The sequence below is a fragment of the Hydra vulgaris genome, chromosome 01 (assembly GCF_038396675.1).
Source record: "Hydra vulgaris chromosome 01, alternate assembly HydraT2T_AEP".
In the NCBI taxonomy this organism is placed as follows: domain Eukaryota; kingdom Metazoa; phylum Cnidaria; class Hydrozoa; order Anthoathecata; family Hydridae; genus Hydra; species Hydra vulgaris.
In genome coordinates, this window is record NC_088920.1 from 68,586,144 (window position 1) to 68,599,226 (window position 13,083).

Genomic DNA, 13,083 nt, shown 5'->3' on the forward strand with positions numbered 1-13,083 from the left:
GTTTGTTGTGCTAGTATATTAGCCAGTTATAAATTTTTTTTCTTTTTTTAAACATCTTCACTTCCAACAAAGCTGCAAGCAACCACTAATTAGAGTTAGAAGTTTCTGGAAGAGAAAAGATAAAAATTGTAGAGCAAGATAACTATTGACAGACGACTTAAAGGATCGCAAATTATATGAGTCAGGAAAGCAAGATGACGGATGCGAATTCCAAAAAACTGATGTTTGAGGAAAAAAACTTGAGGAATAAGAGTTTTTGGAGGACTTAGGAACAGTCACAGAAAACAGATGAGACTTAATTGAATGATGAGTAGCACGAGAATGAATTTTAGTAGATGGCACAAGAGACGCTAGCTCTTTAGAGCACCGCTCATTATAGTATCTGTAGAAAAGAGAAAGAGAAGCAACATTACGACAATGTGATAATGGTTGGGGGTTGGCTATAGGAGCAGGCCCAACTATGTTTACAATGCGTTTTAGCACCTTGTCTAAAAGAGAAAGGCATCATTTGAAGATCCGATATGGAGATATGGTTACAGTATTCCATACAAGGGCGGATTTGAGATGTATAGAGATAGAGGATAGAATCTGGAATAAGAAAGTGTTGAGCTCGATAAAGAGATGCAACCTTAGCACATGCTAATTTTGCAATGGATTTGATATATGGTTTCCAAGAAAGATTGGAAATAAGAGTTAATCCAAGAAGGTGAAGGGTAGATGACTCATCAATTACATTACCGTTCATAAATATAGGAAGATCTAAATTATTGCGATAACGATTGGCTCAAAAAAATTGAGTTTATCTGAATTAAAGTTCACCAACCACTGTGAGCCCCATGCTGTAGCAAAAGTGAGCTCCTTTTCAAGCTCAAATGCCCCCTCCAAGCAATCAGAGAGTGTTGGCTTCTTATCAAAACAAGAATAAATAGTATTATCATCAGCAAACAGTGTGAGAATATCTGGAAAATTGTTAATGTAAATTAAAAAGAGTATAGAGCCAAGGATAGAACCTTGAGGAACCCCTGAAGTTACAGAATAAGAAAAAGAGTGCTGTCCATCAAGGACAACTTTTATACTACGATCGGAAAGGAAGGATTCAATAATCTTAAAGATGTTACCAGATACACCATAAGACGAAAGCTTATGGAGAAGACCAGCATGCCATACTTTATTAAAAGCTTCAGAAATGTCAAGAGCCTTAACCTCTCCACCTGTATCTAATGCATGATAAAACCTATTAGTTATTACTGTTAGCAAATCAGCTGTAGATAGAAGATTGAAATCCATATTGATGATCAGAAAGTTATTAGATTCAAGATGAAAAATTAGGTGTTTGTTAATTAAAGATTTAAAAATCTTGCTTATGATAGGAAGAAGACTAATGGGACGGTAGTTAAATGGAATCAAGAGATGATATTGATGAAAAGTTTTTAGCAAACAATTCAGCTTTGTCTTTAGGTGAGGTGAGAAAGTCTGAACCATACAAGGGAGGTGGAATTAAAGATTTGCCCTCATTATCAATACTGTTAAAGATTCTCCAGAAGTAACAAGAACCTAATTTTTGTGATGAGATACAAGATTTCATGACCTGAAAATAGTGGGCTTTGGCGTTGAACCTTTTTACAATGGTTTTTAGCAGTAATAAACAGATGTCTGTTTCTGGAGAATTGTTTTGCTGATAAATATGGAAGTAATGGTTTCGATTGGCAATCGCAGCTTAGTGTGAGGAAAACCATGGAGGAGAGTGAGGCTTGGCCTGGAATTGTCAAGAGGGAACAAAAGATTCCATGCCAGCCTGAATCCACGAAGGTATGTAAGAAGCACATTTGTCGACAGGAAGACAAAATATTTCTACTATGCGCCATCACGAAGAAAATCATGGAAAAAATCCCACTCAGCTTTAAGGTAGTTATAAGAGGTTCGATAATAGGGGGATTCAGGTGATGAAGAAGAATGAGGTATTAGTTTCAGAGATATCAGTGATCAGAAGCACCAAAGGATGAATGTGGAGAAAGTGAGCACTGATTAGGATTCAGGTTGTCTGGAAAGCGAGTTGGAAAATTGACTATTTGGGTTTGGGATTGAGAAAGGCAAAAGTTGTGGGCTTTAATGCCTGCAGAATCACTGACACTAGCCCCAAGCCATTCAGTGTGGTGAGCATTAAAGTCACCAACAACAACAATATTAGCTGATGGATAAAGTGAGAGGGCTTGGTCAGTATAATCAGAAATAACATCAAAAAGAGTGCAGTCTTGAGATGAAGGAGAGCGATATAGAACAAAGAAAAAGGCGATAGAGCGAAGTGGCGCTAAACGTAAAGACATGAAAGAATAATTTGTGTATTCAAACCTAGTTTCCCAACAAATGGGTGAATTCTTACAAATGTTAATGCCCGGCCAAGCATTTGAAAATCGGAGTCTTTCGAATTAAAGGAAGGTAACCATCAACACTAAGATCACAAGATGAGACAGCTGAACTCAAATTAGTCTCACAAAGAGCAAGTAGGTCTGGTGAACTTTGCAAGAGACTCAACAGAAGAAAAGTTACTTTGAAGACCACGAATATTAGTGAATGATAGGTTTAGAGAACTTGGTGATGATGATGGTTTTTTGTGTTTTATAGTTTTTGGTACTTTATTCATTTTTAAATTTGTTGTAGAACTTGACTCAAAGAATAGATAGTACTCATAACACTGTTTAATAGCCCAAGCAATTGCCACATTACCATTAATAAAGCCTCGGCAATGTACACCAAAAGTACAAACTGGGTCACCATCCATGCGCAACATGGCACTGTTAATACTTTGATATTTTTCAGCTGTTGATGGAATCAGCCTCTCTGAGAGCTACCACAGAGTTCGGGAAACTTGACTACCAGCCGGCCTTAGAACCATAAAACTGAGTTTTAGAGCTGTACCCTCATTAGGAGATAACAGAATGAGTTGCCTAGTCATAAAAACAGAGACACAAGCAAAACCCATGCATTGGTTCAAGAAGATCCAGCATTTAACATCTTAAACTGGAAACAATCAATTAAAAATACATCTGTGCTAGCCTAATAGATGAAGAAGGGGTTGAGGGTGGTCAACAGATAGAATCTGTTTACCCCTTAAGTCTTTTCCTTGGAGACCTTCTACAAGACAGTAGCCGGATGTATTTAACATCTGCCCAAGATGAGTATTTTTATCGAGACACCATCTTTAGCCTTTACTCAACCAAGAGCTCCAAGGCAGTGGGTGTTTTAAGTTGGAGTTAGCATCTCCTAGCCTTTGCCTAAGAAGGCGTATCCTACAAGGCAGCAGGACATGAAGCATTTATTTATATTTTAGATTTTAGATTTTTTTCACTTTTTTTTATTTTTTACTTACCTTTCACTTTACTTTTTTTTATTATTGACTTTTTATTTATTTATTTCTTTTTATATTTTTCTTCTAATTTTTTTTTTTTTTTCTTTTACTTGTCTTCCTTTTTTTTACTTAGTAACTAGCCTTATTAGATGTTGCTTGATTACTAGGTCATATTACTAAATAATTATTTGTGATGATTATAGTTTAATAATCTTAGTAATAAATTTTATTTTTTAACTTTTTAGTTAAAATTTTAACTTGATTATTTTAGGAAGCTTTTACCCACACATTGACAACATTTACTTCATAAATAATAGCATTAGTTAATTTTTTTATGTTATCGAACTTGTATTTAAATTTAATTATTTTTTTTAAATCACAATATTATGCTGCTGAGTTTTGCTGAGAAATCTAATATGAACTTATTTCTTGGTAGGTATGAATTCTCTTGTATTTGAAATTATGACCTTGTGTAATTGAGTCTCAACATAGGTTTACTTATTAATTCAATTTTATACATAATTATTTATCTTAAATACTTTTAATATGTCACCTCTTTCTTGTTTCTAAGGTTGTTAGTTCTATTTCTTTCATTCTTCTTTTTTAGTTTCTTTTAAAATGGTTCTTGCCATTATTATTTTATATATTGTTTAATAACTACATGAGAGCTACAAATTGATGGGGTTTCCATTTCAAATTTGTTATAAAAATTACACTAGTCTTTTTCACTTTCTGATTTTTAAACTTTAGTGTCATTTAAAGAAAATTTAATTTTGGGATTTTTGCATCATAACATATTTTTGTGTTAAAACTAAGAAACCATTTTTTTTCTTTTTCTTTTACCATTTGGATGCATTATCTTGACCATTCAGACACACTATACACACATTTATCCATTCCATCATTTATATTCATAACTATTTCTGAAAGCTTGATCTGTACAAAGTTCTAATTTGATCTACAAAATGTTTGGCATGTTATTTATAAAAACCACAAATAATAAGTTACCAGATCTTTGAGGCACTCCACTAAATATCTTTTTATACAAGGGATTAATTTCAATGTGCGTGACTATATGCTGTTCATCAAAACACTTTCAATTTATTCATGTTCTAATTCTTGAATACCAAAATGTTCAAACTTAAGCAATAGTCTTATAATAGTCAATAAACTATTATACCTTGTTAATAAACTGTTATACCGTGTTAATAAACTGTTATACCTTGTTAATAATCTGTTATATCTTGTTCATAAACTGTTATACCGTGTTAATAAACTGTTATACCATGTTAATAAACTGTTATATTGTGTTAACAAACTGTTATACTATGCAGAGAAAAAGCTAGAGCAATGTATTTCAAGAGGTGTATGATGCATGATGGATTTTAGAGGTGTATGGTGGATTTGAAGTTTGAATCTTTTGATTGCGAAAGTTCTGTCACTAGTCTATAGTTTAAAAAAATAACAAAATGTTCTTTTAGACAATCTTTAATAAAGCTTCTATTATTTAAATTTATGTTAATTTGTGTTAAAAGTTTGTGTTTTTAAGTACAAGTTTAAGTTGTATTTTTAAATGAGTGGTGACAATTTAAGATATTTAATTGTATGTTTTTAGATGATTGATTGTGATAAATTTAAATGGTTTTTTTAATTGAATAATCACAAATTTAGGTTGTTTCATTAACTGATAAATCAAATACTTCAATTTGTTTACAATGTTAATGTTTTTTCTTCTCAATAAAAAAGTTTCTTTGCATTCTACTAAAAGTTTTATATATATACACATTTCAAATATCTTTATATATTATTCTTTAAAGGTAGTTTAAGTTTGCAGTGACCTTCACTTTGATCTCCAAACCAGAATCTATACTAAAATTCTTCATTTTAATTTCCAAACCAGAATCTAAAATGAAAAGAATTATTATTCATTGTGGTAGTGGTGTAGTGGTAAAACGCCCGCTTCATAAGCGAGAGGTTCCGAGTTCGATCCCCACCACGTCCCTGGTAGTACCTCGCTCAACTTGTTTCTTTGCGCAGCGGCCTTGTTCGTCAAAGTTCGTGTTTCAGAGTTATAGAGTTGGGAGAGGGTTATAACCACTATTAAGTAGCCTCCTCATCTGTAATGCCCTTCTCGGCCTTGTGGAGGTGAATAACGTAAAAAAAAAATTTACCAAATGATATCAAATATTGCTTTTCAAAATAACTTGTTAGCTAGGCAAATTGCTTAGTGCACAGGTTTATTGTAAAATTCTTGAACTAAACATAACTCAACCCTATTCCTAAAACTCCACTATTGTTGGTGAACATCAGAGTAAACAAAAATGTATAGAATTTTTGAGATTTGCAGAAGATATTTGTATGAAGTCGTTAGTTTTTAGCAAATTTAAAATTGAATAAAAATATTTATTTAATAACAAGGACATAATAATTAAATAATTAGTTTTTAAAATGTACATTAATATTCGATTGTTAATGCAAAACCAAAAATTTCACATTTTTAAGTATTTAGGTTATAGAGAGTATGACCAAGCAATGGATAAGTTTAACATGGCAATAAAGCTTCAACCAACACATTTAAAAGCTTGGCAAAATAAAATTATTTTGCTTGGTGATTTAGGTAACTTTTTATTTAAATATGAAAAAGTTTAATAAATTTTTAAAAAAATTTAAGAGTTGCTTTTTTTAAGATGTGAAGCATTGGGGTACAACTTGTAATTGAATAACTATTAAATAATTCTCAAATGTAATCTATGAATGTACTGCAAAGTTTAGTAAAAATCTTTAGTAGCAAAATTTGATTAATTTTTAGTTATTTAAAAGCTATTTTTCATTTTTTACAGGTTTTTGTTTATTGTCTTATATAATAGCTTAATAATCAAATTGCATTTTTCTTCAAATATAAAGCTAGTTTGAAATAGTGAAATTATTTTAAATTTTAGCTATATTTAAAATATAAGTCGGTCATACTTTTTTACCATGTCAAAGTATTATTCAAGGGAATGAAATAAAGCTAGTATTGGAATAAAGTGATCATAATAAGTGATCAATCAAATAGAGTAAGATGTAGTTATTGCATAATTATTGTAATTATTGAATAATTTAAAAAAAAGAGATAGTTAAGATCCATTTGGATAAATGCAGAAGTAAGAAAAAAGACAATTGGTTCCGCAGAAGTTTTTAGCAATATATCAGAGTCAAGGCCATCTACATTTGCAGCATCAAATAAGTCTAACCATTCAGAAGATGAATATGAAGAACAAGATGAAGATTGTTGAAACTTTATTAGTGATCGTTATTATTCTTTAATTTTTGTTTTAACTGCAATAAAGGTGCAACGCCATTTCTAAATTTGTTGCTACAACAAGTAAGATGGATGAACTAGAAGTGCAAGTTGCAAGGTTTTTCAGCAAATATATCATAACATGTAGAAGGAATTCTTTTACTAAGCTGTCTAAAAAACCTGGATACAAGCCACCAAAGAGAAATGGATATCTTCAGAACTTTTAGAAAAGGTAAATGAAGTATTAATCAATTCAATAGAAAATGATTTTGCTAATGATTGTGCTACCCTATTTCAAGATGGTTGAAGTACAGTCAGTAATAATCCTATAATTGGAAAGCTGGATTGCTTGTACGAATTGAAAGACGTTTTAGATGCACAATTGTGGATAACTAAGTTGTTTGATAACTTTGTTTTAAATTTTTTAAGTTTAAATATCACTGCTCCGATTAAAAAAATTTCTAAATTATTAAATATATACTAAGCTCCTTATTATCATTAGAACAATTGTTGAGCATCTTGAGTGTTAGTGGAAATTAATTTATGAAAGAAAAATGGATAATGTTAATGGAAATTATTTTATGAATGAAAAATAGATGGGTTATTTTGTACCAACCCTGTGTTACAGTATTTTATGCTTTATTCATTTTTTATATTGATTTATGGTATTTATTCATGTGTCTCAGTATTTTATGGTATTAACGCTTTATTATTGTTTGTACAATTGTTACAGTGTTTTTTATTCGTTGTAGCAAATTTATAAAGATAATGGTTTCAGACTACATACTTTTATGTTGATACTTTTTGTGGTTTTTGTTTCTTTTTGAAAATTTACAAATGCAATTTAAGTGCTTTTTCATTTCTCATGCAAGAAATAATTGAAATCACAGCATAACAACAAACGAAATCATTACATAACAACAATCAAAATCGCTGCATAACAACAATGCATAACAACAAATGAAATCATTGCATAACAACAAATGAATTCACTGCATAACAAAAATCAAAATCACTGCATAACTACAATCGAAATTACTGCATAATTCATTGGTACCAATCCTCCTTAATGAAAAAATCCTCCTCAATGTTTATGGAAGCTATAGATAAAACAACAAGCAAAAAATTTTGAAAAGAAAAGTTTATAAACTTGAGTTAAGCCATGAAATCACTGGTCATTTCAGATTTTTCGTTTTCTGATTCATGTTTTAGGAATTATACTATCAAGTTGACTATTTTGATTATTTTGAGTTCTATTTATTTTGGAAACGTTTTGGTTAGCCTATACTTTTAAGGGGAAATTTTCGAGCTTTCAATTCAGTGTTTTCAAGACTATTTATTTATGCAAAAGATTCTTCCAATAATGGTATATTTATTTTATGGAAAAGATTCTTCCAATGATGTTATATTTTCCTCTGCTTTATATGACATTTTATATGGATTTCCTTTTTTTCCTTGTCACTTTTTTTTGAAATTATCAATTAAATTATACTTGTGACAAAATTTTTAAGCTTAGATGTTTAGTTTGTTTTATATATTGTCTTATTAAATTAATATATTTAGTTCTAATATTATTAACAAATACTAAAACAACTTAAACTTTTAATTTTGTCATAACGCTTTCAATGATATGGTCAAACAGTAGTTGTTCAACTTTCCCAATATCCAAAGTGTTTTTTTTTTATATGTGTATGATGTATTAAATAAAATATTCGCACTTCTGATGTTTTTTGTGGTTCGAACTTCTGTTGTTCGAACTTATATCAAATAAAATACTTTGTTGTTATGCTCAATAATTTAAAAAAATGTGATGGCTTTTAATGCCTCCTAGTTTTTTGTTATGAATTCACTGTCATGTTTCTTTTATATTTAGGAAATGTTGTTGAGCTTAATAAATGTGGCAAAAAGATATTAGAATTGTTTCCACTTGATGATGAGATGCTTTACATTGTTGGGAACGCTCTGGGTAAAGCCGAAGATTTAAAGGTTGAAAAACTGTCAGCTGTTTTCGTGGGGAAAAATTTTTTTTTTAATGTCTATGAAATAAAATTAAAACTTAAGAAAAAAATTAATATAAAAAATAAATCGTTGTTTTGCTTTTTTTAATGCGGACAATTTTTTTTTTTTAGACAAGTGAACATTATTTAGAGAAAGCTTTAGCCATAAATCCGACACATGCTAATGCTATTGGAAACTTGGGTAATTTTCGATTAAATTTTGACTCAAAAAATTGAAATTAAAAAAAATAATTTTAGTTTTAAATATTTTTCTATAATATTTTATTTAAAATAGAATAGAAATAGAAGTGATTTTCGACTTTTTTTAGGAGTAATTTATCATCGATTGAAAAACTACCCGAAAGCTTACGAATTATATGTAAAGTCGTTGCAGTTAAACCCAAACAGCGAGTTCACTACAGCTAATTTAAAGAAACTCCTAAATGTGTATAAGAAATTATGAACAAAATCAATTTTGCGGTCGTTTGCGGTTCATTGATGTAATATAGTTTATATGTTTATGTTTGCTGTTTGATGAACAATGCTTTGCACCAAGTTCCGCTAATATAACAGGCTGGTCTTCTTTATATGTTTGTATGTAAGTATGCACTTTTTTTAGGCTATGTTTTGATGTAAAGTTTTTAAAAATAATTTTTTGTTGAACTGTAGTTTTTATAAACATTATTTATTATATTAGATTTTTTCTAATATTTTTTATATGGAATGAATTTTTTATTGATGTTTTTTATTTATTTTATTTTTCTTAATCGTATTCTTAAACTTAATCGTAATCGTCAACTCAACGTATTTTTTGCATCGCAAAAATAAATTTTAATTTTGAACATTTTCAACAGTTTTTATCATTTAGTGTTATTGCATAAAATTTTGCAAGAACGTGATTTTAAAAATTGATTTCATCGTCTACTTTTTTACTTTTTCGCGGTTTTTTAGATTTTAGACATTTTTTATTTATAAAATATTTTTATATTTTTTTATAAAACATTAGTTTTTATTAGTGTTTATGACTTTAATATTAATTTTGATTATGCTAACAGTTTATATTTTTTTACACATTTTGAGAAAAATAAAAAATGATTTCTTCTGATTATAGTGTGAATAAGTTTCTCTGAAAGTTAAAAAATAAAAATCTGAAAAATTACTTTGAATTACAGACTCATTTATGTAGATGATTTGTTGTACATCTAAGCTGTATAGATGTATTAATTCCCTTTGCAGAAGATATTATTCTGAAGTTCATTAATTACTGACGTTATGTTATTGACGTTTTGTAATCTTATTCTTTTTCCACTCTAATCAGTTTCAAAATATAAACTTTAGTTAGCTATTAAGCAAATAGATATTTTAAATCAAACAAGGTTGACGTAACGCTCTAACTCAGAGAATCATAGTTGTTTAAAAACATGCTAATCTACTCAAGTTTTATTTTTTAATAACATTTATTATTAATAAAGTTGGTATATTAAAGATATAATTCCAGTAAACCTTGGGGCGTAGCCGGTTGGCCACGCCAAAATGAATAGGCACTTAAACGTCAAAGATTTTTTTTTTTTTTAATTTGAAATAAAAATTCTAATAACAAAAAATAACTATTCGGTTGCTTTAACTTTAATTTTGGAATTAGGTAAATATGTGTGTGACTCCTTTATAAATACTTCGAGAGTAAAGGCCGTAAAACGCTGTTACATTGACCAGAAATAATTACGCCAAACAACCCAAAAATGAAAAATCCAATTTTGTTTTTTAATTTTCTTTCCACTCTAACCACAGTTTCATAATATAAACTTTAGTTAATTAATAAGCAAATAGATATTTTACATCAAACAAGATGCGATTTTTTTGCCAATAATTTAATCAATAACTTTATTTTTTTGGTAATAGTTTGAACTTCGAAATAATGTTTTTTTTTATTCCTAATTATTTTATTAACGATTTTGATGAAAAAAAAATTTTATTTTGACAATCCAATCTCTTCATGGAGTTTTTTAATTTCATCAACATCAACCACAATAATCTTGACATCCATACTTTCTGCTGCTTTCGCAAATTGGGATGTTGTTGTTATTTGAGCCAAAATTCTGAATTTTACAAACCTTTTAACAAATCCTCCAATTCCGTCAACAACGGATTTGCCATCCATGGGTGCAAAAAAAGCCCATTTAATTTTCATCTTGTGTCGTTTTTGTAACATTTTTAAAGACTCCATTTTATACAAATTTTTGAACTGAGATGTTATGTGGTACTTTGATGATAAACAAAACATTACATGGTCTTAAGTAGAGAAAGTCTAATAATCCAATAATAATGCTAGTTCTCTGTTTTTTAAACATTCCATAAACTTCCTTTATAGGGTAGATCAAATGTTTAACTCTAAGTTTTTTTTTAATTCCGCCTTCACAAGCTTCAACAAAGTCTGATATGTTTGGTGTTGTACTTATATCATCGCTTAGATAAAAACTTTGCGCTAATTTTATAGTATCATCTGATACACTTTTATAGTTGCTGTGATTTAACTGAAACGGTTGATTTTCAGCGAATAATGTTTTCAAAATGGAAGTATTTTGTTCTGGAGATCCAACTAAGGCCTTTTTCATTTTTTTTCGTTAACTTACACGGCTGTTTCAAACCGAGCTTAACGGCTTCTTGTTATTTTTTGAAAATATTGACTTAAGGGGTGTTACTAAAACTTCTATAACTTTTAAAATATTAAAGATAATTTTGTTTTGTAAAAAGAATAAAAACACCAATTAAATGTTTCATCTTACGACATTTAATGCATTAGTAAAAAACTTCTTTAAATTAAAAAAAAACGCGACAAATGATGAAGTTGGCTGAATTCAAGTAATTTGATGTTACTTTTTATCCAAAAAAAATCAGAAAAATTTATTTCCGATAGTTATTCTTAAATATACCCATTGTTTGACCTTTATAAAAACAAAAAAACCTTACTTAATTGTTTAAGGATAGCTAAAACAGACTTTATTGAGGTCTGAAAGCAAACCGCACTTTTCGCAAAGTTATGAAAAATGTAGTTAAAAGAGGGATTAGCTGTTAAAAGAGTACATTTTTAAACCTAGGAGTTTTTGTTTTAGAAACTTATTTTCCTAAGCCAATAAATTCATTGCAATGCAAAATAAAGCCAGATTTCGATTTTGGAATATTTAGTCAAAACGTTTAAAGCTTAAGCATTTATTTTTTTCTGTGCATACAGTTCTAATAATATGGTGTTAAGTTGTTAATAAATAAACACTCACCAAATCTAATGTAATAATTCATGACCAAATTTGAGTTTAAGTTTTTGAATTAACCTCGCTTTTGGTAGTAGAATTATTTTATAGCACTTGAGTCTATAGTCTCTTCTCTCAGTAAATAAAGTGTTTGAATATACAAATAGCTAATTGAAATCTTTTGAAAATTTGTTTTTATTCCCATTAAAAACTGTTTTATAATCAGTTGGTTTACTGATAGGTTCTTTAAGTAGTAAACTATCTTTGTACATCCAATTGATATCAGATTCATACTCATGCTAAACCAGAAAAATAATTGCTCCACTCAAAATTTTGATAACGTTTAACTTGATATGAGATTTATATTCCATTCTTTAACCAGCGAGGAGGTATGTAGAGCAGAGGTACTGCAAAGGTAGTACTAACTTCTGGTGATAAACATCGAATGGATATGTAATATATCTATAAAAAAATGTTACATATAATGAAGGACAATACATTTTTTAAATTAAATACACAAACTTACAAGATCATACAATTTTTTTTTTTTATTAATAAAACCCCCCCCCCCCCCCAAAGAAAAATTTTTTTTTCCTTCAATTACACTGCTTTTTATTTTTTTCGCGCTTTTTCTGCATTCTGTATTTGAGTTAAAGTTTTGGATTATTAAACTGTGTGGCTGTCTTTTAAGTAAAAGTTAATTTGGATTAAAATATGGCGTGATATGTATGGAAGAGTATACACCCTTGATCTTTAAATTCAAGGGTGCTTTAAGTTAGTAACAAGTTTCTAAAATAATAATAACTAAAAAACTGATAATAATTGTAAATATAATGAATATAAAAACAAATATACTTAATTAAAGTTTAGAAGAACCATAAAATAGATAAATCTAAGTTGGTTTTTTGAACTTGCCTCTCTTTTTTTTTTTTTTCCCCTGTATTTTAGGATCAAGAGTGCATACTCTTCCCTACTCAAAAAAGTTTTGACTTTTTTTAATTTAATTAGTTTTTTTTAGCAATTTTAACAACATTTTAAATTTAATGAGAAATTTATTTGACTTGTTTTGACGTCTTATTTATAACAACGTTTTTTTTTTTTTAACATCTTTACTTCGACCTTCTCGTTCTACAGCTGATTTGCTAACAATAATAACCGATAGGTTTTATCGTGCAATAATAACCGATAGGTTTTATCGTGCAATAATAACCGATA

The 13,083-nt window shown here is 29.0% G+C and overlaps 1 protein-coding gene and 1 long non-coding RNA gene across 3 annotated transcripts in view; one reads left to right on the forward strand and one right to left on the reverse strand.

The window, feature by feature from the left end:
• The window catches only part of LOC100202345 (protein O-mannosyl-transferase TMTC4), a 44,474-nt gene extending 34,692 nt beyond the window's left edge, over nt 1–9,782 (forward strand). Inside the window, exons 15-18 of one of the 2 annotated variants that reach the window (XR_010636011.1) lie at nt 5,856–5,963; nt 8,500–8,612; nt 8,756–8,825; nt 8,953–9,027. Coding sequence is in view for 1 of the 2 variants with exons in the window: in XM_065789026.1 (XP_065645098.1) it covers nt 5,849–5,963; nt 8,500–8,612; nt 8,756–8,825; nt 8,953–9,086 (432 nt within the window). In the remaining variant the exon portion in view is untranslated. Of the gene's footprint in view, nt 1–5,848; nt 5,964–8,499; nt 8,613–8,755; nt 8,826–8,952 lie in introns of both variants that reach the window. The other variant, XM_065789026.1, reaches the window with a different exon arrangement.
• Nucleotides 9,783–12,045: 2,263 nt separating this feature from the next.
• LOC136074955 (uncharacterized) lies at nt 12,046–12,359 on the reverse strand. The gene is made up of 2 exons (XR_010635594.1): nt 12,217–12,359; nt 12,046–12,167 (listed from the first exon to the last, which is right to left on the reverse strand). It is a non-coding gene; the product is annotated as an uncharacterized LOC136074955 (long non-coding RNA).
• Between the last annotated feature and the right edge of the window lie 724 nt (nt 12,360–13,083).